Consider the following 23145-nt stretch of genomic DNA (forward strand, 5'->3'; position numbering starts at 1 on the left):
ATAATGATTATTAAATGCACCACTTCCCCAGCTCCAGCCAGCATGGCCAATGGTAAGCAATGATGGGAATTATGGTCCAAAACATCTGGAAAACATGTAAGGCTGAGCTTAGTAAATAGCTGCAGCCGCTCCATGAGTGGTGAGACTGCAGAGTCACTTAAATGAAAGAGAGAACAAGGAAAGGGAACCTGATATAAATTTGGGTCATACTAGAGGTGTGGAATGCCAGCTTCTCACGTAAAGCAGTCATTCCCCATGTATGTCTATCAAATATTTCATATTGCTTGGGAACAGGGTCACAGTTTAAAGCCACTAGACTTGCATTAGATAGACTTACAGCATATCTAAAAACATAAAACATCAAGCGTTGAAAACTTCCCGATTCAGGGCTGCCTTCAGTGTCTTCTAAAAGTTGTGCAGTTCTTTATCTCGTTGATAACTGAAGGAAGGGTGTTCCACAGGGAGGGTGCCACTACCGAGAAGGACCTCTGCCTGGTTCCCTGTAACTTCACTTCTTGCAGTGAGGGAACCAGCAGAAGACCCTCAGTGGAGGACCTCAGTGTCTGGGCTGAGCGATGGGGGTGGAGATGCTCCTTCAGGTATACAGGGCCATGGCTGTTTAGGGCTTTAAAGGTCAGCACCAGCGCTTTGAATTGTGCTCAGAAATGTACTGGGAGCCAGTGAAGATCCTTTAGAACTGGTGTTGTATGGTCCTGATGGCCACTCCCAGTCACCAGTCTAGCTGCCACATTCTGGGTTAGTTGTAGTTTTTAAGTCACGTCAAAGGTAGCCCCGCATAGAGTGCAGTGTGTGTGTGTGTGTGTGTGTGTGTGTGTGTGTAATATCACTGAAAATTCAGCAGTTTCTAAGACAGAGCTTTCTAAACTGTGTGTCGCAACATGTTAGTGTGTTGGCTGCAGTGTTTAAGTGTGCCGTGCAAATGCTCCATGCGCTTCTCCTGGGCTGGAAAGGGGTTAGTTTAACATCCAGTTTTCTAGTAAAACTGAATTACTGTGCCGCGAAATGATGCAAAACTGAATTACTGTGTTGTGAAATGACGCATGTCTAAAAAGTGTGTCACCAACATGAAAAGTTTGGAAAGCTCTGTTCTAAGGCAGTTAGATAGATGCCTGGATCTCTTTAGGCCAGATTACATGTTTGCTTTGTTACCTTGAAACAGCATCCTTCACTGTACCATTGTTGCTACCAGCCAGCATACTCTGTATGATTAGGTAACCTGTATATGACAGCTTTATGCAGAATCCCGGATTCTTTCAGTGACAGTTGCTGCACTCAATTGGATTGCAATGGGCAGCAATCAAGTTCAAGATTTAATGTTGCAGTCAATGAAAGTCATTTATTATTAGATGAAGTACCTGAAGAAGCCAATTGCTTTGATATGCAGTGCTTTACTAAAATGCCTCAAACTTTGGTAACATTTTCTACTCTTAATCATCCACAGCCAGTGCCTTACGTAAACACTTTTACACATCCCCTAAAATGTTAGAGCTAAAGATTCCAACCTCAGTAAAGCTACATGTATTTCAGGCAAGTTAGAACATGCAGCTAAAAGTTTAAAAGTTTCAAGTGAAATAAACAAAACACATTGTGTGTTAATGTTAGTGGTGATTCCCCCCCCCCCAAAATGGTATTGGGGACTCCCCACCCCCATTTAAGGGCAAGAAGTAAGGTCGTGAAGGAAATCAAACCCTGATGTGGATAAATGAAACATGAGGCCTACTGACTTTCTAAAAACATTTTAAATAATATTCTCTAAGGTTTCATTTTATACTGAAGGCGATTGTAATATGTTTTGGAAGATGGTGTAAGGTTTCCATTAAAGCGAGATCATACTTGTTTTTTCTTTTTCTTTTTGTACCCAAACATGGGTAGGGGAGATGGAGTTGGAGCTTATTTAGTAAAGGGTGGAAAGCTTTATAAGTTTTCTCCAGGACTATAAAAATATTAACTGCTACATTAAACCACAATTTGCATTTCACTTTTTTTTTTTAAAAAAAGTATACCATTCCTACATCTGACAAGGCAACACAGAGAGAGTGGCTTGTGCAAATATAAGAAGGTTGATGGAGTTGCGCTTTCTTGCATTTGTTCAGATCCTTCACTTCCAAAGAGCTCTCCCTGCTTTGCTTATTCATTTCTCCATGAGGGAATTGTTGGAGTCCCACTTTGGAACTCTTTGTTCAGCTTAGCCTTCCCTGATGTTTAAAGCTTTGTGGATGTGATCCCTCTCTTGCTGCCCTTACGTTGTTCATTTCTCCTGGTGATTTGTATTTTCTGTCACTGGAAACCAATTTGTGAGGTCATTGTCCTAAAAGAAGAAGTAAAACGTTTTAAGAATGAAATAAGAAATACCTATACATTAGGAATATGTATCAATACAAAAGGTGAAATTCCCTCAGCCTTGTAGTCTCTTCACCGAGTCTTGGTTAGACTACTGCAGTGCATTGTATGTGGAGCTGCCATTAAAGATTGGTCAGAAACTGCAGTTTGGTCCAGCTGCTAGAATACGAATTTAGACTGGGCATTGGAAACACAACTCACCAGTGCTAAAAGAACTGGTCCATTACTGAGTGCTGTTCAGAATTAGTACTTAAAGCTCTGCATTGCTTGGGACTTGAAGGCCCACTTTCCCCATACAGCATTAACCTGCCCACACATCTTCTGCAGGGCTTCCACTGGGTGCCCCTGCCATCTTAAGTAAGGTGAGAAGAGTGCCTTCTCAGTCATGACACCCTGTTTATGAAATTCTTTCCCAGAGAAGCCTTTTAGGTGCTTAAATAGATGTCATTTTGTCACCAGATGAAGGCATTTTATGTTCCCAGACCTTAACTATAGCAGATCTTTTATGTTGGATGAATTCAAGTCATACTCACCGTCCAACATACAGCCATGAAGTAATTTAAAAACAGCACTGCAAGAGCTACAAGTTAAATAAGGCTTCTGCTTTGTAGTATGTTGCCAGCGCTGCCTCAGTAAGTAAATTCCCCATAGGCATTTGCAGAGTGCCAAATATATGGCCTTTATTAAATATCCTATTGTTTGGCAGTGTCATTATTTGCTGTTACACCCCAGTGTTGTGCTTTTCAGACAATTTTTTTTTTGAAGCCAACATGTTAAAGGCTGCAGTCCTATACAAACGTACCAGAGCTTAATCCCATTGTACTCAGTGAGCCTTACTTCTGAGCAGACATGTATAGGATTGCACTGCATGGCAGACAATATGCTATTTGGAATTTGGGTGGTTTTTAATGTTTCCTCAAATCACTATAATTTAGTTTTAATAATTAATGTATCTCTGAAAAGGTAGAGGACCCCTGACAGTTAAGTCCAGTCATGAACGACTCTGCGGTTGCAGCGCTCATCTCGCTTTACTGGCCGAGGGAGCCGGCGTTTGTCCGCAAACAGTTTTTCCAGATCATATGGCCATCATGACTAAGCTGCTTCTGGTGAACCAGAGCAGCACACGGAAACGCCGTTTACCTTCCCGCCGGAGCGGTATCTATTTATCTTTCACTTAGATGTGCTTTCAAACTGCTAGGTTGGCAGGAGCTGGGACCAAACAATGGGAGCTCACCCCGTCGCGGGGATTGGAACCGCTGACCTTCTGATCGGCATTGGGTATGCTGACTGGAGCTGATGGAAGTTGTATTCCACTACATCAGGAAGGCGAAAAGTTCCCAACCCCAGTGGGTTCTTCAAAAGAAATGAACAGTCCAAAAGAAATTGTGTGTAATTTGTTTACACTTACAAAAAACAAAGCACTTAATAAGTTTTTCATTTCAGGTGTCTAATTGTTTGATTTATTTTCCTGTTTATTATAATTTGCCCTGAGATGAGAGGCAAAATAATATCAGATAAATAAGCAAACATGTAATGAAACAGAACAAGAACAAAAAAGATTGCATTTCTTGACATGTGAGATACTCTTGAGTTCCAAATACCGCCAAAGAAAATCATTAGCTTCTAATCCCTTAATGGTGTTTTCTTCCCAATGGCATAAAATTACTGCTGAGTCTTAATACTTCAAGATTGCTGTGAAATAATTCAAGCTGATGAATAAGAACATACAGATTTTGCCAAGAAGCCAATTCAGTATTCTCCCCGATGACCATCTTGGAAAAAGACCATTGTGCATCATTTCACGATGATGGATGATGGAACTTAATAAGCTGACCCTTTTATGTTTGGTACCAAGTCTTTCAAAGGCTCAAACCACAGAATGACCTCATGAGTTCAGAGCTTTGGAAAGCCCTTTGGAAAGCCCATTATTAAAAGAAATAATAGAAGTTGTTTTTTAGAACAGTAGTTGCCAGTTGTGATCATTACGCAGAAGGCCACACAGTGAGCTCTGGGCATACAGTGTGGCTTCTGAGGCACATCTTCTAAAAGCAGTTCCCTAAAGCTGAGAGTTTCAAGAGCTACTACCTACAAACCCGGGTATGAATATGAGGTAGTAGTGGTTGCTGGTGAAAAAACACTGGTACTCTGGTTCATGTGAGGTAATGGTCCTATGCACTGATGGTACCCTTTGGGACAGACCCAATAGGCCTAATTGTGGAAAATCTATAATGGTTCCTGGACTGAGGTTGTTACATAAACAACATGTATATGAGATGATGCCATATATGTTCTTTGCAGTAATGTTATTATCAGTACTATTAATAGTTCATGATTATAGTTCACAATTAGTGAATGCCTCCCATAATAATATATATTAATTGATGCTCATTTTAGTCTTTTATTCTTTTTTTTTAAAAAAACTTGTTTTTGGTAGCATTTTTGTTTGGTCTTTGCTTCTCTTTTCCCCTTCTATGTTTATATTTTTGCCTAATTACACAATTTCCAGTTACAATATACCTCAGTAAACCCTCACCGAAAGGATTTGGCAATACAGTGGTACCTCGGGTTAAGAACATAATTCGTTCTGGAGGTCCGTTCTTAACCTGAAACTGTTCTTAACCTGAAGCACCACTTTAGCTAATGGGGTCTCCTGCTGCTGCTGCACGATTTCTGTTCTCATCCTGAAACAAAGTTCTTAACCCGAGGTAATATTTCTGGGTTAGCGGAGTCTAACCTGAAGCATATGTAACCTGAAGGGTATGTAATGTAACTCGAGGTACCACTGTAGATTTGACTTCAGATTAGGACACACTTAATTCTTTTTTATTAAGTCGGTGAATCATAATATTGTTTTCTAGTTTGACATTAATTAAAATCAATTACCGTACAACTGAAGACGATAGATGATAGATAGATAGATAGATAGATAGATAGATAGATAGATAGATAGATTTTTCTCACCCCATATAGTAGGGAACAACCCCAGAGAGTGGTGCTCTCATATTTGATACCACATAAATAGAAGTTTCTGTGATTTAAGAAAAGTATCCTTAGTTAATTGTGCCCTATTTTCCCTTCCCCCACTTCATACAGTCTTCTGCTCTGTGCCATCTTTTTTCTTTTTCTTCTAAAAGGCTAGTCTTTAGACAGCACTCCAACTGGAGTATTCAAGCACCTCCTTTGAAGTGCAGTTTTTGTTCTACGTTTTGGTTACAGCGTTATTTCAGTGAAGTCAGCCAACAGGCTTACAGGGCTTTTTGGCTCATGTTCACTAACAGTTTTCTTGGCAGTGCTGCTTAATTCTGCTTCTTTATACATTTCTCTCTCTTTCTCTTCTCCCCCCGCCCCATCTTTGCTTCCTGACAGAGCGATCGCCTCACAGGCCTATCCTACAAGCTGGCCTACCAGCAAATACTTCCGCAGTTGTTGGGGGTGATGCAGAGTTTGTCTGCAAAGTCTACAGTGATGCTCAGCCTCATATCCAATGGATAAAACACACAGAAAAGAATGGAAGTAAATATGGGCCAGATGGATTGCCGTACCTGAAAGTTTTAAAGGTGAGCTTTCCCCCCTTATTTTCTTTTGAACAATAAGCAATTCTTTTTAGAATGTTATAAAGCTTTTTGAACAAGGTCAAGGGATAGATTTTTTAAATTGACTTTTATCCTTGCCAGCACACATAAATACAGTGGAATACTGAGTTGATGGTATAAACAAAAGCAAAAATTCATTCCGCATTTCACCTTCCTTAAAGTCTTTTATCCATCAGCATGATTGTTTGCTTATTTTTCAGACATCATGGTTGTTTATTCAAAGAATTGCAGTGCCGTTATCTTGGCATCACTTGAGATTTGTGCATTGGCAAAGGGTATCCAAAATAAATCAAAGGAAATATATTAAGAGGCTTGGACAACCTTATAGGCCCTTCTGTAATGACCATATTTGTTGCCAAAGGATGTTGTCAGTGCTCATTTTCCTTATGATAAAGATACTGAGTGTGTCCCCCTCCCCCAAGTGTGAACTATTGACAGGGCAATCCTTTTAGGGGTAGCAGCCATTTTAAAAATATGTCATTTTTGCCTGGCTTTGCTCCTAAGGAACAGCTAATTTTTATAGTAGCGATTTCCCATGAAGCTTAGCAGTAGAGCCAGAAATTTATGATTTTGCACAGTGAAGAAGCAAAAAAGTTAGTTTATCTGGGCAGAAGCTTTCCTGCCCCAATTTTGTAAGAAATCTTTCTTGCTGCTGTTTTAAAGTGCAATGTTTCAATGCTAGCATTTGTAGTAACTGGAAGACTCCTTCAAGTGTTTTGGTGACGGGACCATGGTGGTGTCTACATTTGGGGCAGTAGTTACATTGTTCTCCTGTGTTATTGGTCTGTTCTAGCATTCGGGGATAAATAGTTCCAATGCTGAAGTGCTGAAACTGTACAATGTGACAGAGGCGGATGCTGGAGAATATATTTGTAAGGTCTCCAATTATATAGGGGAGGCCAACCAGTCTGCCTGGCTTACGGTTCTGCTAAAAAAAGGTAACGACGTCTGTTAAAGAAAGCTGGATGTAGAAAGCTGGAAAAAATTGGTGCTTTGGGACTCTGCAGGCAGCTTGTAGGATAACTCCATGACCTTGGTGTATTTATAATCCTCTCTTGGAGATGCAACTGGTATTACTCCAGTAGCCATGGAAAAATTCCCACAAATACTGTTTTAGTTACCTCTTCTGAAACCTTTTGTCTTTTCTGTTTTTTCTCTGATGTATCATTTGTCTTCGTATATATTTCGCCCCATCAGAATCTGAAAGATTCTGATCTGACCACTCTGAGTCTTCCTTACTTTTGCACTGCTGCCTTCTATTTCTTTGTATTATGTATTGATCACTGTTCTGGAAATCATAGCTACACATTGAGCTTGGATCAAGTGATAAGGTGCTGCACATACCAGATTACCTCCAAGGCCACCTGTCTCAGTCTGGTAAATAATAATAATAATAAATTTTTATTTATATCCTGCCCTCCCCAGCCAAGACCGGGCTCAGGGTGGCTAAGTAGAAGACTGAACATGAATTCATTGAGACCTATCCACTTGACGAGCCAGCATTTTATATCATTGTTTCCATCTTTACACAAGTGCTGCATAGCCATGTGGTGGGTCTCATTTGGACCTTTTTAATAGTGTGGTGTGCACTTCAGCTTTGCAAAAAAGCTTCATGCTCTTTTAAAAATGCAAATATGTTAAATCTTAATATTTGAATAGAACCAATTCTCTTCCATGGTCTTTCGGCATACATATAGAGGTCTTGATTCCTTTTGTTTACTTCAAGGCAGTGCAGCAATAGTTACCATCTTGTTAAGCAGCGATTGTTGAATTTTACATTCCCGTATTTGTAAATCCTATTGTATGCCTTATCATTACACCTATTTCTCACCACACTGGGTGGCCCAATTTTTTTTTTCTAGATAAGGTGAACTGTTCAGACCAACTTGTTTCCAGACTTTGGGTCATCATAATAGACCCAAACTTAAGCAAGTACCGTATTTTTCACCCCATAGGACACACCGGCCCATAGGACGCACCAAGTTTTTTGGGGGTGAAATAAAGAAAAAAATTCATTTCCCCCCCAGGCGCTTGTGGGGCCGGCAGCGGGGAGAAGCGCTCTTCTCCCCACCACCCGCCTTCAGACCAGGTCCGGGGATAGTGGGAAGACGCGCTGCACCTCCCCACTGTCCCCGGAGCTTGTGGGGTGGCAGCGGGGAGAAGCGCTCTTCTCCCCGCCGCCTGCCTTCAGACCAGGTCCGGGGATAGTGGGAAGACGCGCTGCACCTCCCCACTGTCCCTGGAGCTTGTGGGGTGGCAGCGGGGAGAAGCGCTCTTCTCCCCGCCGCCCGCCTTCAGACCAGGTCCGGGGACAGCGGGAAGACGCGCTGCGCCTCCCAGCTGTCCCCGGAGCTTGCGGGGCGGCAGCAGGGAGAAGCACGCGTCTCCCCGCCGTCAGCCTTCAGACCACATTGGGAGACAGCGGGATGGCGGCGTTCCACCTCCCCGCTGTCCCCCGACCTTGTGGAGCTGGCTCTGGGGCTCTCCTGAAGCCTGGGGAGCGAGAGGGGTTGGTGCGCACCGACCCCTCTCGCTTTCCAGGCTTCAGCGAAAGCCTGCATTCACCCCATAGGAGGCACACACATTTCCCCTTCATTTTTGGAGAGGAAAAAGTGCGTCCTATAGGGCGAAAAATACGGTAAGCACATCTAGAAAATCCATTATCCATACATTTTATTTCTATAATCACTTGAAGCAGTAGTGGCCTGCTTACTTCTAGCACCAACTGTTTGTCTGGGCGTTCCTACCTGTGACAAACCTGCGTTCATGATGAATTCCTAAATGGCTCCATTATATTTAAATCTCAGGTTTGACTTAAGTTATTATTTGAGACGGTGACAGCCGGAGTTCTCCCTCAGCCCTTTGGTTACAAGGAACTCTTGGGGCTATATTTAATACAGGCTGTAATGAAAACACCTCTTTTTGAAGTCTTTTTGTCTCTTTATTTTCAGCCCTTCTCTGTATGTCTCTGAAATGTAATCTGAAGGACATTTTAAGTGACATTACAGAATGTCCTGTCCCCTGTTCTTCTGTCTGTTTCATCTTTCTTCGTGTTTATGTCATTTTCTCCTCCAAACATTTTGTGGACAATTTTTTCCATGTTCTTTGATTGCATGCCTTCTTAGGTGGTGAGAGTAGGTTTGGTGAAGGGTGTTGATGATTCATTCCTCTCTGAGGTGAGCTGGGATCTGTTGGTAATTGCCTTTTGGTTGAGGGCTTTGTGGATGGGATCTCCCCCCACGGCTGTGCACCGGTCGTTTCTTGTGAAGTGCCAAGCTCCCCGTGGTTCCACTTCCCATCCACAAGAATTCCTAAAATGTCTAGCTCTTCTCTTGCTTCCCTTTTTTTTCTAGGCTGCCGGTGTTAACACCACGGACAAAGAGATTGAGGTTCTCTATTTACGGAATGTAACTTTTGAGGATGCTGGGGAGTATACATGCTTGGCGGGTAATTCTATTGGGATATCCTTTCACTCTGCATGGTTGACAGTTCTGCCAGGTATATTACTGCTATCTTTCAGTGGTTCCCCTACCCTTCCCCCTGCTTCATTGTTGATTGCTGCAAAATTAGCACAGCTTCTGTCTCAGAAGTGGACTTTTGGTTTCCTTTAAAATGTTCTTCACCGCAGCAAAAGGCTGCACTTCAACTTAAAAAGATGAATTGTCATTTTTTTCAAACTTCATTTAAACACCTCCTCCCCCCAATTACCTTAATGTTCATTATAAATTTGGAAAAAAGAGGATTTCTTTGACACTTGATTATATAACCAAAAGTCAACAATCATAAACTTCTCCCTGAGAGAAACTCAAAAATCCTCTCCTGGGAAGTTTTTAAAGGGAAATTTCAAAGTCGCATTTTATGAAATACCACAACCCAGTCAAATTGCCTGGGTTTACACGTGTATATATGAGAATTGGCTGTGCTGAAATGTGATTACAGAAGCGGTGTTTTTACATATCTTTGGAATCAACTTGGTGTATCTTTAAATGTTGCATGTTCTAAGCAAATGATGAGCTAATTTGCTTTTTCTGCAAAGCATGTATTGCCATGCTTGGATTGATGTTGTTTCTGTTTTTAGCAGAAACACACATTAATGCGCTTCATTGCCTGAAATTGGTTGTCTGTCGGAAAATATAGTTTTAGATGTCTGCACTAATTAAACTTTCTTGCTTTATAACTGTTCAATGCAGAGCAACTGCCGAATTACTTGCACAGTTAATAATTTGCTGGTCAATATATATATATATATTAAGTCTTAATGTTTTTAAAATATAGGTTTGGTAACTGCATGTGTTCATTAAGTACTGTGCTGCTATATGAGTTGTTCTCAAGGTTTCTATGTTATTTCTTCTCTCTTTATGTAAGAGATAGCTTACATTACTACCATCTTTAACTATTAACCTTTGTGGCTTCCGAGGTGCATTCACCACTAAACAGGTAGTCAGTGCTTAAAGTTGCAGTTGCTTCTGCTTGCAGTGTTCTTTCCATATTTGCAAGCGCTTAAGCACCACTTCTTAATCAGTTTGAGTGAATGCTTGTATTAATACAAAATGAGACAGAAGAACATGTTGCAATGTGCATTGCTTGCATAATGACCAGATATTGCTGCAGAATGCTGATGGTGATGATTCAGAGTAATAAAGTAAAAGGATTAGGAACAGATAATAATAATAATAATAATAATAATAATAATAATAATAATAATAATAATAATAAATATCTTGACAAGTGCTTTGTCACAATTCTTATTTGCTGTCAAACCCCACATAATAAACTAAAGTGTCATCATTGCAATGTAAAAAATGGGAATGCTTTCTTAATTAGTTAAATCATGACTGAAAAATAAATTCTGTGCAATTACTTAATGAAGAGAATAACTCTAAAACTAGCATTGCCATTTGATGCCATTCACAGAATAGGTGTTGTTAAGATCTGAGTGTGATCTTGCATCCGTAGACTTACCTATATATGTGAATATATACCAATATATGTAAATATTATTATTATTATTTTTAAAAATGCATTCTCTTTTTGGTTCTGCTACCAATGAGTAGAATCTCATACTGTCCTCCTGCTATGGGACAGCCCAGTTTGAAGAATTCTTGAAGAATTTTGAAGAAAGCTGGATGAGTTTCTTTTTGAAGGGGGCAGGGAATATGCTGATACCTAAATCTGGTACTTGAGAACTGGTGTGGACCTAGTTAAGAGAAAGTGGTCATGGAGATCCACAGCAGTCTGCTGTTTTCAGAGTATCCAAAGATTAGTTTGGATACTCAATTCCTATAGACTTTTACAGCCCAAATCCTGTGCCTATTAACTCAGAAGTAAATCCCACTATGTTCAATGGGCTTACTCCCAAGTAAGTGTGCATAGAGAGGTGCTGTTGATACAAATTCGCTGTCCAATACATTTCAACACTTTTTGTGAATCCTGATTTTCAGTAGAAGTATTTGGATACCTAAACCAGGCCAGTTCATGCCTGAGCTTTGTTATGCTTCGGCGTCCCATAAGCCTTGCTTTTCAGCTAGCTAATTCAGTGCTTGTTTGCCTTTCATTGTGTGTTCAGGTGGCCCACAGAGTTAAACACAATGCTCTTGAAAAATTATTTTACTAAACCTGTCATTTGCTTCAGGCCAGAGATTGGGAGATTGGGATAAATATTGATTCATCTGGAGTGAATTATGTGCCCACTTCCCTGTCTCAAGCAGCTTGGCTAAAAAGAAAAATAGAATGAGAAGAAAAGGTGATCACAGGCATAATTTAAGCATGTAGCCTTTCGTTGTAAAGTTAAATAAGATCAGCTATTCATACCAAAGTGATTTTGTCCAGAAGTTCCTCGCTAAGCTCGCTTAGCGGGGTAGCAGCCAGCTTAAGCCGACACTTTGAAAAATGGCTGTGTGGAGACTCTCAGTGTAGCTGTTTCCACGCTGTGGAAATCAGCAGCGTTCTTTTATCTTGTGTAGTTCGTTGCAAAAGCAAACCTGGTTCGGGACCACTTGGTTTGATGTGTACTGCCGATTTGTTTTCGCTATCTTGTAATTCTTCCTCATGACTCTTCCTCCTTCGTACTTGCACTCTAGGCCCTGTAGAAGACAAACCGTTTCCAACATCACCAGACTACCTGGAGATAGCCATTTACTGTGTAGGGGTCTTCCTGATTGTCTGCATGGTGGTGACAGTCATTCTGTGCCACATGAGATCCTCCACCAAGAAGCCGGACTTCAGTAGCCAGCCTGCCGTGCACAAGCTGACTAAGCGCATTCCTCTGCGCAGACAGGTAACAGAAAGTAGATAAAGAGTTTAAAAAACCTATTATCCTTTAAACAAAACAAGCCAGCAGATCATTTCTCATAAAACACGTGGGACTGAAGTGGCACTTGATTGCTAAGAAGAGAGGCTGTAGCACTCCATTCTGCTTTGAATCCATAACTCCCTGTCTCAAGCTTGGTGTCTCAAAGAATCCTGTAGTAGTTGAGTGGAGACGCAAGGGCTCTCTGCTTAAGCTCAGAGGCACTCTGCTCTTCCACCAGGTCTGAAGCTAGGGAGCACAGCTGTTACAGTTAACGTTGGATCAAGGTGATTTCAATTGTGTGGTTCCAGAACCTGTCCTGTGTTCCTGAATCTCGTACTGGGTTCTGACGTCAATAAACCACTAGGCCAAATAAAGCAGGGCTGCTGAAAATTATTTAATCTCAGAGCAGGAATTTTGATGCTGTAAAGTTGAGGAAGCGTGATTAAATTTCCAGTGGAAAATGAAAAAAGGCTTTTCGAGGATGTGGTAAATGTGAACACTTTTAAGAAACACAAGAGGTAAAATAGTATATGTTCAGGTGTGTCTTCCATTTGAGCTACTTATCGGATTAGCTGGTGCCACAGGCAGTGGAATAAAGGGGGAGTCACATGTTTTGCTAAAGCATCTAAACACAGGAACGCATCACTGGGAGGGAGTTGTGCTTCCCCCCACTCCTCAATGTTTTCTCCCTTCCTTCCCTTCAAGTATTCTTGTGCAGAGACATTTCACATGATATATTTTTATAATATATGTTTGTTTCTAGAAAGGAATCATATTTTTAAAAATAATGAGCAGGTCACTAGTGTTGTTATCCAGCAAGGTTGTAAATTTGGACATGTATATATATATATATCACTTCAACTGAGCTGAACATTTGGTTGTAAAATATATTCTATTGTTTCCTTTGTAAGAAGGCAGCTTTTCCAAAAGTATGTATATTCAACGCAAATAGGACTTTCAGGAGTTGAATGCTTTGTTTATATTCAGTTAGTGGATATAGTGATTTCTGAACATGTTGAAGTTGGGGGGGGCAGGGGGAGCTCGAAATATTTCAGGAATTTTTGTGTGCAATGATTTAGGCCTGCAGAAGGAAGCAGTGTTAAGAAAGAAAAACTGAATATTTTTTGGAAAAATTGTATTTTTAAGGTTATTTCCCATCAATAAGAGTACCTGTTATTTCCTGTGTTTAATCAGATTTCAGTGGAATTGGATTGTGTACAATGATACAATTTTGCTGAGTATAATTAACGAGTGCACATTTGGAACTTGATTGAATCATATGTCCTCTCCATGTGTCCTATTTCATGTCCTATTTCAATTTCACCTATATTAATGCTTCCCCGTCAAATGGGTTTTGTTGTTTCAGCTACTGCAAGTGGGAGGTATGTAGAAAAAGACCAACTTAACTGCAAGTGTTGTGAATTTGACCAATGAGGCTTTGTTGAAGCCTTATTTGGATTCTCTGCTCAGCCTCTTCCCCTTTCTCTAAGGCTTCAGGGACTGCACCACAGGATATAAAATGCCTGCTCCAATATTTTCTGGGAGCTATTGGAAAACTCAGGGTTTGGGTTTTGCTCATTCTGAAGATCTAACTTACTGCTATGTGTGAGCCAAAGAGAATTTACTATCAGACCGACTGGTCTTTTTCTACAGGTCTTTTTCAGCTGTCAGCTCCTCCATACTTGCAGCACACTGCTGCCTAGGTAGAATGGTTTGATCAGGGAAACAAAAACTAGACTGAATGGACCTGTTTCCTTCTATGACTGATTCCTCATCCCAGCTGAGAGAAAGAGATACGTATCGGTTATAGTTTAGATATACGTAAACGCTAAGGGTTGCATGCCATTGTAGTTTTGCACTAGTGGAAATTTCTGATCATGCAATGTGACATTCCTGTTTTGTGCTGATCTCTCCTACATATTACAGCTCTCTGTGCCATATGCCATGCTGTGGTTACTGCTAACTATAGTTTATTTAAGCAAGCCAGGATCGTTTACCAGTAACATTGGCTTGTTTCAATAAACTACAGTTAACACTAATCACAGTTCTCAACTGGAAGCGAACAACAAACTATGGTTAGGTGAAAATGGAAGCAGGTGCTTCTGTGTTCCTTGTGGCCAGAGAGGAGCAGAAAAGGGAATGCATGAACCTAAGGTTCCTGTACTTTATATGTGAACCAGGCCAATGTGTATCTGCCCCTGGAAAGTTGCCCAATTAATTTGCACCCACCAGGTGTCACTTGAAATCCCATGGCATAGGACAATTATTCTCTGACTTAATTCTGCTTAAATTAAGAGTCTTAGAATTTAGACTCAAAGGCTTCCCAGTTGCCTCTATGTAGCTGGCAGTGTGGCCAAAGTCTTGCAGGGAGCCGACTTAATCCACTTGTAGAATTAAAATGCTTTAAGCAATTCTACGAGAGACACTTATTTCATCTACTCTTATGGAGTACTAAACTTTGTATGTGGGTGTCATGTACACGTGCATGCATTTGCACAAACAACGTATGCCAGGAAAATTTGAATGTTGTATTCTCTACTAAAGAGAGCTTTCAGTCTAAGCCCACTTAGAATAGGCTATTTGTATCAGCTCTGGAATAAAAGGAGATTATTGGGCTGTGACTGGAATGAAAGCAGCAAGATGACCTGATCATGTGGTGATGACAGAGAAAATACCATTGGTATATAAACCATCTGTCAGTGGTCAGACCATGGATTGTCATAAACTCACCATTTTCCAAAGGGCAGTTATCCCAGTCTGTTGGTTTGTTAAATACTCTTTCATCAATTGTCTCTTCCTTCGCCAACAGCAGACTTCACTGCCATCATTTGTCATGCAGTTGCACAATGAAACTCCTCTATAAACCACCTTTAAAACATTGTATTCTGCACGCTTATGGTAAACTTGATGCACTGTTTTTCATGTTCTGGTTTTGTTAAGTAGCTGACATTTCAGTTTTCTTACCTTTTTACCCATGTAAAGGAAATACTCCCAAATCGAATACTTTTCTGGTATCAACTGGTAGTTTTAGAAATGCTTCTGTATGTTGTTCCAAGTTTATTCCATTCCATGTCTTCAGGTGCAGCCACTGCTAAGTTTTGGATTGTGAAAGTATCTGCTGTAAGCATTGCAAGGAAATGTGTTTCTATTTTCATAGTTCTCAATACATTTTTGCGCTGAAGTAATGCTCTCTGCCAACAGCAGCAGTTAGAGAAATCATGGTTTCCAGAGGCAAAGACTAATGTACTTAGATTTTCAGAAGTAACTGTTCAGTTTCTGTACATTAAGGGTTAGGGTTTCATACATTTGCTGTAAATCTGAAGGAGTTAGAAAAACAGAGGGTGTTTTGTTTAACAGGCGTGTGTTCCTGGATTAGTTGAATAGGCCTATTTTTTTTGTTGCAATGCACTGAGTCCCCACAAGCCCAGGTTGTATTTTTGAGACTTGTTTCTTTTCCTTTTAAAAAAACCTTTAAAAGAGTTGGCAGTAACCTATATATCAGTTCAGTCAAATAAAAAGTTGCAGAGGGTGTTCTTCCATACTTTTGTGCTCTGTAGCATTAGGAGTAAATAACCTGATTACCGTTGAACAGGATTTACGGATCAGTTAGTTTAGATGACTTGGAAGTTGTGGAGAAGGTTGATGGCACTCTTACTTTTTAAAGCTGAGAAGCAGAGTCCCAAAGGAGATTATTGGTGTACACTTGGGGGCTTGCAAGAAGTGATGCCATAACACAGAGAGATCACCTTTCAGGTTTCTCAAAAGGATATAAGTCGCAGTCCTATGCCTACTTGCCAGGCAATACGTTCATGGGACGTAGCATTAGTTGTCAGTAAACATGTATAGGATTAAGCATCAAACTTTCCAAAATCACAGTTTGTGGTATGGGAATTTCTGGTATACTGAGTGTCATAAGGCACCCTCCATAAGGCTGAGGCTAACGGGAGTTGTAATCCAAAACAGCTTCAAGACACCAGGCTGGCAAAGGCAACCATGGGCTTTGTGGGCTTCACTGAAGTTGAAACGTCATATTAAAAGAAATCAGTCTTCCAACGGATTAGTAATATTTTTTTTTTTTTACAGATTTGAGTACAGTGGTACCTCGGGTTAAGTACTTAATTCGTTCTGGAGGTCCATTCGTAACCTGAAACTGTTCTTAAACTGAAGCACCACTTTAGCTAATGGGGCCTCCTGCTGCCACCGTGCCGCCGGAGCACGATTTCTGTTCTCATCCTGAAGCAAAGTTCTTAACCTGAGGTACTATTTCTGGGTTAGCGGAGTCTGTAACCTGAAGCGTATGTAACCTGAAGCATATGTAACCCGAGGTACCACTGTAGTGATGTTGTCATTTTAACTTTATTAGAACAGTTATATAAATGTGCAGCTCTGCCTGAAAATGTATAATTGCAACATAACATCCTAAAACTACAGTGGTACCTCGGGTTACATACACTTCAGGTTACAGACTTCGCTAACCCAGAAATAGTATCTTGGGTTAAGAACTTTGCTTCAGGATGAGAACAGAAATCGCACAGTGGCAGCGGGTGGCATCAAGAGGCCCCATTAGCTAACGTGGTGCTTCAGGTTAAGAACAGTTTCTGGTTAAGAACGGACCTCCGGAAGGAATTAAGTACTCAATCTGAGGTACCACTGTATATAACTCTGTGTGTGTGTGTGTGTGTGTGTGTGTGTGTGTGTGTGTCTGTGTGTGTGTCTGGAAACAACGTCTCCTAAGAATGTGAGGTGAATATCTCTGAAATATGGTGGTTTTGTTTAAGGAGCCATGGGGTTGTTCCTTCTGCTTGAATGGCTGAAGCCCTGAGCATGGTGTTGTAGGTTTTGTATGTATGAGGTTTGTACAGAAAGCCCTGTGTGCTTTTCCTTCATTTTACTTTCACTAGCTTTCACATTCCCCCACATCCCTTTTGCCATGTACTCTGATGTGGAGAGATTTAAATAATGGAGGAATCAGGAAGGAAGATCTGATACTGCTAGTCTGATATTAAACATTGATGTTCAACTTGGGGCTGTAGACATGTTTTCCCACCTTTAAATATTCTTATTTCAATCCAGAGGCCTGAAATGATCTGAAGGAGCACCTTCTACCATGTGAGACTTCTCACTAGAATTTCACCCTAGCCCCATCCACCACTGCAGAAGGTTGGCTTTGAAGGAGTGTAACTCTAACTTGAGTTGAAAAAAGGCTCTAAGAAGCAAATCTGTGTAAAATGAAATAACCTATAGAAAGTGAAAATGCCCAGGCATTTTTCTTTTTTATTTCTCAGTGGAAGAACAAGGCTTTTAAAAGTGTGGGCTGGTCCCAGAAGGCCTTCCTAGACCCTGGGCCAACTTGTGCTGCTATACTCTTCTTTTTCCAATGGACAATTTTTTTTAATAGTCCTTCAGCTTCCATAATACCATGCTCTGCTCCAATGAATCAATCAAAATTACATTACCTTTGAGACTGGCCCGATCCTTTTTTAAAAAAATAGCTAATGCTAAATATTCCTTCTAGAATGGAGTCATTTTTTTGTACGCAGTTTTGGTATTTACGCTGAGGACTTGTTTGATGTTACACTTACTGGTGAGTTTGCTCCCCTCCCTGGCAAACATAGACTGAATTGGCAAAGTGTTCCTTCAAGCTTTTCCTGTAATGTCATCATGTGCAACACAGTGTAGCTATGGATTTAAAGTTTAAACAGGCTTTCCCTAGCAAAACTGCACACCACTCTTCTCTGTCTAGGAAAACAAATGATATGACCTTTGAGATAAATGTTGGTGAATTGATATGTGAGTGGTGAAATGAGCAGATTTCAGATCATTTTCCAATATGTATGAGGTACCATGTAAGGAATCTATATTTACTTTAAAACAGTCATAGTTCAGTACTCTGAAAAACAGCGTCTGGCTTTGGGCAGGCTGTCTAACATCATTCTGTAGTAGTCCAGATTGCCTATTTTCTCACTCAACATAGAGTTGGGCTGGACTGATTTTGGCCAAGTTAGTGCTATACTGAATTTCTGCCAGGTTTGGATTCACATTAAAAAATTCCCAGGCAATTTTGTAGTGTAGTAAGGGCAACAACTACAGTTTGGCACAGTTTGCACATCACATAGTATAAAAAAATAAAAATGGTTTAATGTGGATGAGAAGTGTGCTGACATGTTAGATATGCATGGCTAAATTATGGAAGGCATGGTTTTAAAATATGGTTTTGGAATAAGATTAGGGAAATGCATTGGATATTGAGACTGCCAATTCATGGAGGATCAGTGGCTGCTAATCATCATGGCTGCGAACTGTCACCATTGTTGGAAGCGATATGCCTTTAAATACCAGTTGCTAGGAAGCAGAGGTAGGAACAGTGCTATTGCATTCAGTTCCTACTTGTGGACTTCCCATTGGTGTATGGTCGGCCACTGTGAGTATAGGATGTTGGTGTAGGCTGGCCTGATCCAGCAGGGCCTTTCTTACACTGCCCCAAAGTTTACGCAATGCTCTTCCTATAGTCCTGTTGCAGCCACACTGCAGACAAAACATGTCACAGTGTGACTTGTCATGTAGTCCAAGCTCAGGTTCTTGGCTTGTTTTTCATGCAAACAAATCATCACCAGTAAACTCAGAACCAACCTTGGATTGTTCACATTAAATAATAGTTTGTTTTAAACTATGGTTTAGCATGGCGTGCAAACCAGGCCTTTCCACCATGCTCAGTGCTCTCCTTTCTCATAAGAGTTTACACCGAAGTTATGTATCTATTTGCATTTCTCTACCAGTTTCTCTCATAATCTGCCCTTTCTCTTGAAACTTCAATACAGTTCAAGACAAAATGAAATTAAAATAAATGGAAAGATTTCAGAAAATAAAAAAATTGGAGCTACTGCTTGGAGCCAGTTAGCCATCCTGTCCATTGCAGCATGTTAAGTAAGCATGTTTACATTGTTTACTTAAGCTGTAGATGTTTGAATTCAGGCTAGATTGGTTTTTGGCGTGTCATTGCAGCCATTCAGAAAGCTATGTTGTACCAGGTCAGCAGGTTCTAAGTCACAGTGAATAGAAGATTCCAAAAATATATAGGAGGTGATATTTTCCTTGAAAATAACTTAATTTGTTACTCTGGTGTTTGGAGCAAGTTTGAAACCTTTCAAGGTGCGTTTAAAACATGTAGAAATTGATAAAATAACTTGCATGCAAAGTCTTAATAAAATGTTATATCATGATTAAGGTCAGGTATCTTGTGTTAAAAGATGTGCAGTTTCTAGTTTGGGTTGGGACATTGTAATCACCTGCTCTTCAAGTACTTCTTGTCAAGTGATAAAGAAAACGTTTGGCACGAGACGTCCATCTATCCTTCTAACAAGATAGTATGCTATGGGCTGCAAAACATTTCAACATCCATCTGGAAGGAAGAGGTAGAGGAGGAAAAAGCCTATTCATTTCAGAATTATCAACCACCAGATTGTGTTGCATAGAATGGCACTTCCATGTATTAAGTGGCATCATTGCTTGGTCTTATTCCAACAAGCTTTATGAAAACAAAGTTCCTTTGTCCAGTTTTGTTAAGTGGTAAGTATTGTGAAGCCACTTCAGTTTCGGAACTGCATTGCACATTCAATGTGTTCTTTTGCTAAATGACCGCAGTAGGTGTAGGTAACCCAGCTGCAACTGCACCCAGACAAATATTGAAGCAGTGATCGGCAACTGAAGGCTTACAAGTGTGTGGGTGGGAGGGGGGAGTAGAGACACCAGGATAGCAAACGATCAGCCTCCCTGGCGCCCTTTTTCTAGTTTCAGATTTGAGGCGTTCCTGAACCTATTGCAAATGGAATTGCATGTTGCAACAGAGAGCAGGGAAATGTTTGTTCCGTCTTTCTACAACTAATGGGGAGGTTATGATGACCTCATACAGGTTCAGGCATGCTGACTGTTGTTTGTGCCTCTTAGAGTGTGCTGCATGTGCCCTGTACTTGAACACTCTCTGTAGGCTTGCATATTTCTGGTGTGTATCATTATGGACAAATCCATATGTTATGTCATTGAGATGAATGTTGCCGCCAAGGCTTTCAGATGGCCGTTGTGCCACCAGCTCTACGGGATTGCATTGTAAGTCTCTACATCTGCCTTCATGCCTGGGGCTGATTGGACACTGCTGTGCTGTCCTGCTGATCCGTGGGGGAAACCTATTAAAATAGCATCCAGAAATCTTGACCCTATGGAATTGTTTTGTTTCTGCAAACACCCTGCCACTTTCATGTTTGAATCAGACATGAGCAGTCTTCATTCATGCAGTATTTTCTTTTAGCCTTCTGGACACAATTCATACTGGAGTTTTTAATCCGGCTGTGAAGATCTGAACTATTTGGATGCCAGACACCATAGAAACATTTTTCCTCTTCTGATACTTTGCAAACAGTGACCATATTCCGATAGTCAGATCTCGTCTTAATCAGCTGATATATGCATGAGCTTCATGCACTAGCACACAGCCCCCTTTGTTCCAGTTTCACTCTTCCTTTCACAGAAGTGGTGAAACAAGGCAGGAAGCCAGAGTTGATATGAACTTCCAGTTCCTGACTTGTTGGAATCTATTAACCAAAGTTCCCTTTTTGGATGTAAGCAGAAGCTTACTGTGGCTCCCTTGGTCACTCAAATAAATGGGGAAGCAAAGGAACTGCCTGCAGGTGCATAGCTCTCAGGCATATCTCAGCTTACTAAGGGGAGCTGCGATCATTCAAAAGTGGCTGCTGCTTACTGACTGCAAACAAACCTATCTGTAAGATTGACCAAGAACACTCTTATCAGTACTATTGGTGATATAGAAAAAGATATTGCTGTCCATCACTAGAAAGTCCAATAGTTCCTAAGGAACTTCCAAAAATTATGTGAGAACTTCATATTCATATTGGCTTGTTGTCATTTTGATCTGTAGAGTAGTGGAGATTTAAATTTTGTTAAGATTTGACAGACTCTTATTATTCAACTAGTAGTATTGGAGAGGTGCTATAACTTTCCCTGGCTGTGTGGATTAAAAGTTTACTAAGTAGATACATCAAGATCTGAACAGATATTTTGTTTGCTGTTAAATAGGAAAATAATATTTGGATACCTAGGATAATTCAAGTGCCTTTTAGCAACATAGTAACAACACTGTTTTGGCTGAGTCACTCAAGTCGTGACAAGTTCCTTGTATGTACATAATGATGAACATAATAAGCTTGCTTCAAATTTAAAAAACACATATGGATGGAAAACCACTAGTTGTGCTTAATTTTTTAAGAGAAAAGTTACCATAAAGAGAGAGCAAGAGAGAAAGAGAGCTCTCTTAAAAAAATATTCACTTGCAGAGTGAGAGAGGAAGATGGTTACAAACAGTGACAGTAATGCCGTTATCCAATTATATCAGAATATTAAAAGTTTGGGTTTGTAGCCATAACTTATCTTATTAGCAGAAGTAAGGCAAAACTGATCGGAACCCTGAAGTCATGTTCAAGTGCAGTGCCTTAGTAGCCGAGTGCCATTTATGACCTGGCTTGGTTGCTCTCTATTGCCAGTTTGCAGTAATTGGACCAAGATTACATCTTCGTTTTGCATCTTGTATTCTCATAACAGGTGTCTGCAGACTCTAGCTCCTCCATGAACTCCAACACACCTTTGGTGAGAATAACCACTCGTCTCTCCTCCAATGCTGATGCTCCAATGTTGGCAGGCGTCTCAGAGTATGAACTGCCAGAAGATCCAAAATGGGAGTTCCCAAGAGATAAGTAAGTGAAATTTTGCCATTTGTGGTATTTCAATAGCTCTGATAACTGTGGAGCAAGGAGACCTCAGTCCATGCTTTCCATGCTCTTTTCATTTACAGTTCTTCCACTTATGTCATTTGTGTTTGCTGATGCTAAGGCAAACCATAGTAGTGGGGCCTACGCAAATCATAGATATTTAAATTTAAGACTTTCCTCTGAAGAACATAGTATTCCTTGAGGAGATACTCTCTTTATTATCAGCTTCCTGCCTGCACATGCATATAAAACAGCCAAAAAAATGAGAATGACCTTAATGGAGAAGTGTATATATATTTCTTCTTGTTTGAATGCTAGCTCCATTATTTATTGTTCGACAAAATGTTGTTCGGTTGAAAAATGGACAAAGAAACATTAAATTAATTCCCAGAAATCAGTGGACACAATTTGCGGCCCATCATATTGACTTCCTTTTCCCCCCAGACTGGTACTTCCAGCAGCCATGACAAACTAAAAAAAATATTCTTTTTTAAATAATACAAACTGATATTTTGTGGATTCTCTTATGCATCCTATGTGTCATGTGCTACCTTTCGCTTTTGGAATGCCATCTGTGATGCGTCAATAGGACTAACATGATGGTGCATCAAGAGGGCTAAGGGGCTTTCAAGCAACATGATCAAAGCTTTCCCCACTGCCACCATGAGCTGATATGGAGTTGTATTCAACAGTAGCGCTCAGTTGACAGTACAGTTTCTGTCCAAAGAATGTATAGCAGGCATAGGCAAACTCAGCCCTCCAGATGTGTTGAGACTACAATTCCCATCACCCCTGACCACTGGTCCTTTTAGCTAGGGATGATGGGAGTTGTAGTCCCAAAACATCTGGAGGGCCGAGTTTGCCTATGCCTGATGTGGAGGGAAGCCATTTCCAGTAATTCCCCATTCCGTCTTCTCTAAATCAGTTCCACAGGCCTGGGGGCACCCTCCAGAATGTATTTGGAGGGATACTGGGGGCCGTAGGGGAGAGGAAGAATCACTGAAAACTACTCCCCTGGACAAGCTTACTGTCAGCTGAACAACACTGTTGGATACAACCAACGCTCTTTAGTGCCTGGTGTATGCTAAGCTTATAATATTGAAATGAAACAGGACACACATTA

The 23145-nt window shown here is 40.7% G+C and overlaps 1 protein-coding gene and 1 long non-coding RNA gene across 10 annotated transcripts in view; one reads left to right on the top strand and one right to left on the bottom strand.

Annotated features, from left to right (window-relative positions):
• FGFR2 (fibroblast growth factor receptor 2) overlaps positions 1–23145 on the top strand; it is a 143614-nt gene that overhangs the window by 99253 nt on the left and 21216 nt on the right. For 3 of the 8 annotated variants that reach the window (XM_083506127.1, XM_083506126.1, XM_083506131.1), the window contains 4 exons: positions 5728–5918; positions 6748–6892; positions 12035–12237; positions 21856–22007. In XM_083506127.1, the coding sequence (XP_083362253.1) occupies positions 5728–5918; positions 6748–6892; positions 12035–12237; positions 21856–22007 (691 nt within the window). Of the gene's footprint in view, positions 1–5727; positions 5919–6747; positions 6893–9307; positions 9453–12034; positions 12238–21855; positions 22008–23145 lie in introns of all 8 variants that reach the window. The other 5 variants (XM_083506130.1, XM_083506133.1, XM_083506128.1 and 2 more) reach the window with 3 other exon arrangements.
• Positions 1–23145, bottom strand: part of LOC310708211 — a 189055-nt gene that overhangs the window by 8862 nt on the left and 157048 nt on the right. Inside the window, exon 3 of one of the 2 annotated variants that reach the window (XR_014526913.1) lies at positions 16796–19645. The exons of the other annotated variant lie outside the window; for it this stretch is intronic. This is a non-coding gene — a long non-coding RNA (uncharacterized lncRNA). Of the gene's footprint in view, positions 1–16795; positions 19646–23145 lie in introns of those variants that run through there. 2 annotated transcript variants of the gene reach the window in all.

Source organism: Podarcis liolepis (genome assembly GCF_965112155.1).
Source record: "Podarcis liolepis genome assembly, chromosome: 5".
NCBI lineage: Eukaryota > Metazoa > Chordata > Lepidosauria > Squamata > Lacertidae > Podarcis > Podarcis liolepis.